This window comes from Malania oleifera, chromosome 8 (assembly GCF_029873635.1).
Source record: "Malania oleifera isolate guangnan ecotype guangnan chromosome 8, ASM2987363v1, whole genome shotgun sequence".
NCBI lineage: Eukaryota > Viridiplantae > Streptophyta > Magnoliopsida > Santalales > Ximeniaceae > Malania > Malania oleifera.
The window spans coordinates 74,962,744-74,967,354 of record NC_080424.1 but is presented as its reverse complement, the minus strand read 5'-3'; the positions used below and the strand labels follow the sequence as shown (position 1 = coordinate 74,967,354).

At 36.6% G+C, this 4,611-nt stretch overlaps 1 protein-coding gene across 1 annotated transcript; it reads right to left on the bottom strand.

The window, feature by feature from the left end:
• Positions 1–317: 317 nt before the first annotated feature.
• Positions 318–3,237, bottom strand: LOC131161395 (U-box domain-containing protein 4-like). Its single transcript, XM_058117136.1, has 2 exons — positions 1,886–3,237; positions 318–1,154 (listed from the first exon to the last, which is right to left on the bottom strand). Exons 1-2 carry the CDS (start codon positions 2,867–2,869, stop codon positions 1,077–1,079), a joined length of 1,062 nt encoding a protein of 353 aa, XP_057973119.1. The 5' UTR covers positions 2,870–3,237; the 3' UTR covers positions 318–1,076.
• Between the last annotated feature and the right edge of the window lie 1,374 nt (positions 3,238–4,611).

The following is a 4,611-nucleotide window of genomic DNA, read 5'->3' as shown; positions in this document are numbered from 1 at the left end:
GAAAATATCAAATTCTCCTCCATGATTAAAGCCTTAAAGGGCAGAATTTTAAATTTAAAAGTTGCGTTTTGAAATTAAAAAAATATTAGAAAAAGAAAAAAAAATATTGAAAAATCTTATTTTCATAAAAAAAAAACTATATATATCAATACGAATAATATTTTTAATTTTAAACATAATAAATATTTAATTTTTCTCAATTTTTAATCAAATAAAATAAACTTTTAAATTGAATAGAATTTAATATAAAAAAATACAAAATAAATCTCCTTCCCTTTCTTTCTTTTTTTTAAGTAAACTTTTACTCAAATGGGCAGTAAAAGAAAAAGTAAAGAAATGTATTAACTATTAAGCAAATATCATACCAGACGTCAAATGCATGGACCCCGTCACCAGGGCCCACTCACTGATTGCGACTGTAAAACTGACGGCCATCTGTAACCGTGTACACCACGTAGCGGGCGAAGAGCTAAATCACCCGGTTCAAAAATCAACGGTCATAAACAAACAAGGAGCAGCCAGTCCCGGGCATAGGACCCGCAGCGCACGCGTACCTCGTGGCCCATTGTCAAAAGACACTGTGATGCACAGCAGCATACACGCCATCGGCGACTGACCCTTGCAGATTTTGAACCTGAATCATCATCACCACCATCATCTTCGATGATCGTTCTTTGTTCCCCATTACCATTTCTTCATTATCTTCATCTCCATCTTTAGCATCGTGCCCAGTAGAATCCACTTTTTCCGATGCTCTCTCGCCCAGTAAAATAACACAATACAGCAAACAAATTGGAAAAAGCAGGAAAAGGAAAAGAAAAGTCGCAATCAATCACATCGTCCGATCGACCAATATGGAAGCATTTTCGATCCAAAATTTGAAAAAGCAAACCAAAAAAAAAACCAATTAAGGCAGCCAAAGGTCATGGACCATATCATAGCCTTGTGACCAATTTTACAAGCTCCATCTCTCCATCGCACAAAAATATGTACATGTGTTTGATTTTCTTTGTCTACCCTTTTTTTTTTTTTTCTTGTCATGTTGGCATACATAAGCATGTGGAACTGTGGGCACTCTAGACTGACAAATCCGACGTTCTCGCCCCGGGGTTGCCGGATCTCGGTTGCCGTAGAAGCTCTATTAATGATTCCGCCTATTACCCAACACAACATAAAACACGCCACCCATCACAACCAAAAATATATCTATACTGATATCATTTAAACAATAAAAAAAAAAAAACAAACCCTATATTTCTTTTTTCTTTTTTTAAAAGGTAAGATGGTTATGCAAGAAAACCGAGCTTGGTATTGTGAAATTTGTGAACGGTGAGAAATGGTCCGATGGACTATTCCATTGTAATATTTATTCAAACTTAAAATAAAATAAAAAAATTTCACAAGCAAATTTGGCAAGAAAGGCAGACTGGGAAATGTGCCAAATTTGGTTTTTGAAAAAGCAGATTGGAAAAAAAAAAGAAAAGATATCGCATTGAGCGGAAGAAAATTAGCGAAACAAAGGAGCGCTTCTAGCCCTGGAATCTGTTCTGCCAAACTGCAACTTGCTCAGTATATGATTCGAATTTTTCGTAAAGCTTCTGTTTTCAGGGCATTAAAAATCGTTGTTACTAAATTTTGGAAAAGAAATTTAAAAATAGAAGGGGATGTTGTGAAATTTTTTAAAAAAAACAATTTTTCATGATCGAATGCCCTGGCTCTTCGTCACGACGGACGGAGCAGGGTAGTGCTGAGAATAGTAGAACAATTGTGACCTATCTCGCTTGAACGTGAAGAGGTCACGGGAGTCGCAATGAGGATTCGGCACGCGAAGTCGTGATATGCACTAGACTACGGAAAAGGAAAACTGAAAATACAGAAATCTTACCTTCTGCTTGGCGCGATTTGTGCCGGTTTGGGATAATGCGACTAATGGCGGAATGGCTCCTTCACGTGCTACCATAGTACGATACACTGAGTTATCTTCGCAAACCTGCAAAAGTATCGCTGCCGCGATCTCCTTCTGACGCTGTGACCCCACCTCGATGATCTCCACCAGTACCGGAATACCGCCTTCGTCCACAAGGGTGCTTCTAGCAACCGGGATCGAAACCAGTATGCTCAGCACGAAAGCCGACTTATCCACCATATTGGACCCAAAATCAGCCATTAATTCTACAATAGGCTTCATGATTCCAGCTTTGATGGCTCTGATCTTGTTTTCCTTTACCGAACACAGCGAGTACAGAGCCGTCGACGCGTCCTTTTTCCCGCGAAAACCTCCGACCTCTAATAGGTTCACCAGCGGAGGAATCGCTCCCGAGCGTCCGATCGCGACCTTGTTCTCCTCAATTTGAGAGAGGCGAAGCAGAGCACACGCTGCGTTCTCCTTCGCCGTCGACGTTCCCATCCTGAGAGCTCTGACAAGCGGTTTAATAGCTCCCGACGACGCTATGAGCTGTTTGTTCTCGTCGCAGAGAGATAGATTGAGAATCGCCGTGACGCCGTTTTCTTGGAGCTGAACATCGGAGGAAGAGATCAGCGAAATCAACGGTTTAATCGCGCCGGCTTGAGCAATCTTGAGACGATTTTCCGGTTTGTTCTTTGCAAGGAGTCTGATTTCCATGGCCGCTTGTTTCTGCTCTTCGATCGAACACGACTCGAGATCGGAGACGAGCTGGCGAATCAGATCGTCCGAGTTCTCGGGAGCGCAGGAGAGGCGCAGCAGCCGGCTCTGCGACGACGCCGACCCAAACTCCCCGGATCTGTCGCTGTTGCATTCGCTGAAGGCAGAGGAATCATCGTTGATGCTCAGATCACCGAAGCTCCGCCCCATGTAGGAGTAGCTCGCCTGATGAATTTCCGTCTCCATAACTGGAATTCGCTCCTATCACCACATCAACAGTACACCGCCGGCTAAATCAGACTTCCACTTTCCTGGCGACCGCTAAGTTTCAGTTTAGATCGGAAGGGGCGTGTTCAGGTCCATCTGTAACGGTGAGGTTCTAAGCTATATAAGAGAGAGAGAGAGAGAGAGAGAGAGAGAGTGAGGCATTGGGGCTTGGGCTGACACGTGCATATTGTGACCGTACCAAAATCTCCGTCCGGTGAGCACGTGCGACGATCGCTTTAAACGCGTGCATAGAAGGCTCACCATTCCATAAAGGTGTTTCAAATTTTGGTTTAACTCCTACGGGTGCAATCCTGTACGGTTGTTGTTTAAGGGTTTATTACAGCTAGGATGATAAAATGGCTCGTCACACCAAGCTTTGAGGACTTTTTCCAATTTTAATATTATTTTAATAATTATTATTTAAAAATAGTTCCACCAAACTTTTTTTTATTCAAATTGATGCGTTTTCAGTTAAAATTATTTTTATTAAAATCATATTAAAATGAGAAAAAAACTCAAGTTTTGAATCCCAGTCATATAGTTACGTTAAAATTAAATTTTATATAAATAAATTATTTTTTTAGACTCAAATCTATTTTAAATAGATGAATAATATAAAAAAAAAAAACTCAAATGTATGTTAATTGGTTGGAAAATTCACCTACCTTTCATGATTTTATCCAAGTTTTTATGTCAAACCCAAAAAGTAAACCACAAATCAATCAATTGTCTAATCTAAATAAATTTTTTTTAAACTATGTTTTATGTGCTAAAGATAAATTTAGTCATTTAATTTTCATGAAATGATATAGCAAATATTTTGTAAAAATATAATTATTTATGTATTTTTAAAATTATTTGTTTTTTTATTTATTTTTCTTATTTTTTATTTTTTTAAAATAATAATTTAATTATGTTGTCAAGCTTATGTCAATTAACTGACTCAGCTAACTCGCTAGGTGTTCAATACAATTACAAGTTTAATTTTTTTAAAAAAAAAATTGTAATTAACTAATCAATTTTTTTCAAATTAATTTATTAAATTAATGTCATTTTCTTAATTTAACTTAATAAAATTTAGTAGAAAGATAAAATTGTCATTTTATAAAGAATACATTTTAAGGTTTTCACTAAACTTAATGGTTGATTAATGGTCAACTAACAGAAGATTCATTTTGTCAATAAAATTAAACCCCGGAGGGTTTTGTGGTAGTTTTTGAAAACTCAAGGAATGAAAAGTAATTTTTTGAGAAGTAAGGGCTAGGATGTTACTAGATTTTGTCCAAATTTTAATTGTCTTTTGATTTTATAAATTATCTTTGTAATTTCGTATAATATTGTACCAATGTACTTCTTATCTATTTTTTAAAATAAAAAAATAAGTTGAGTCAATTTAAAGACATAGGATTGTATCACCGATATGAAAACATTGAGGTTTAGAAAAAGGATACTTGATTATATTATCAGTTTGAAAAAAAAATGTGTGAAGAAAATGGGTTTAGAAAAATCTGATTGCCCTTTCCTTTATTTGATTTCTGGCATGATTCTACATTTTACTTCAATTCAATTATTAGTTTTCAAGGAAAATCAAGAGAGATACTCATATTATTTTGTAAATGTTACAATTCAATGCTCCAAATCTTTTCTAATCAGTGCAAGTACTTTCCATTTTGACCAGGTTTAGGTTTTTCTCTAAGAGTTCACAAAGAATTTTTTACAAA

What these genes read in the sequence shown, in the direction of transcription:
- LOC131161395 (XM_058117136.1), bottom strand. Translation starts at nt 2,869, where the DNA reads ATGGAGACGGAAATTCATCAGGCGAGCTACTCCTACATGGGGCGGAGC. An exon ending in CAAATCGCGCCAAGCAGAAG is followed by an intron (nt 1,155 to 1,885) that starts GTAAGATTTCTG and finishes GTTGGGTAATAG; the next exon opens with GCGGAATCATTAATAGAGCT.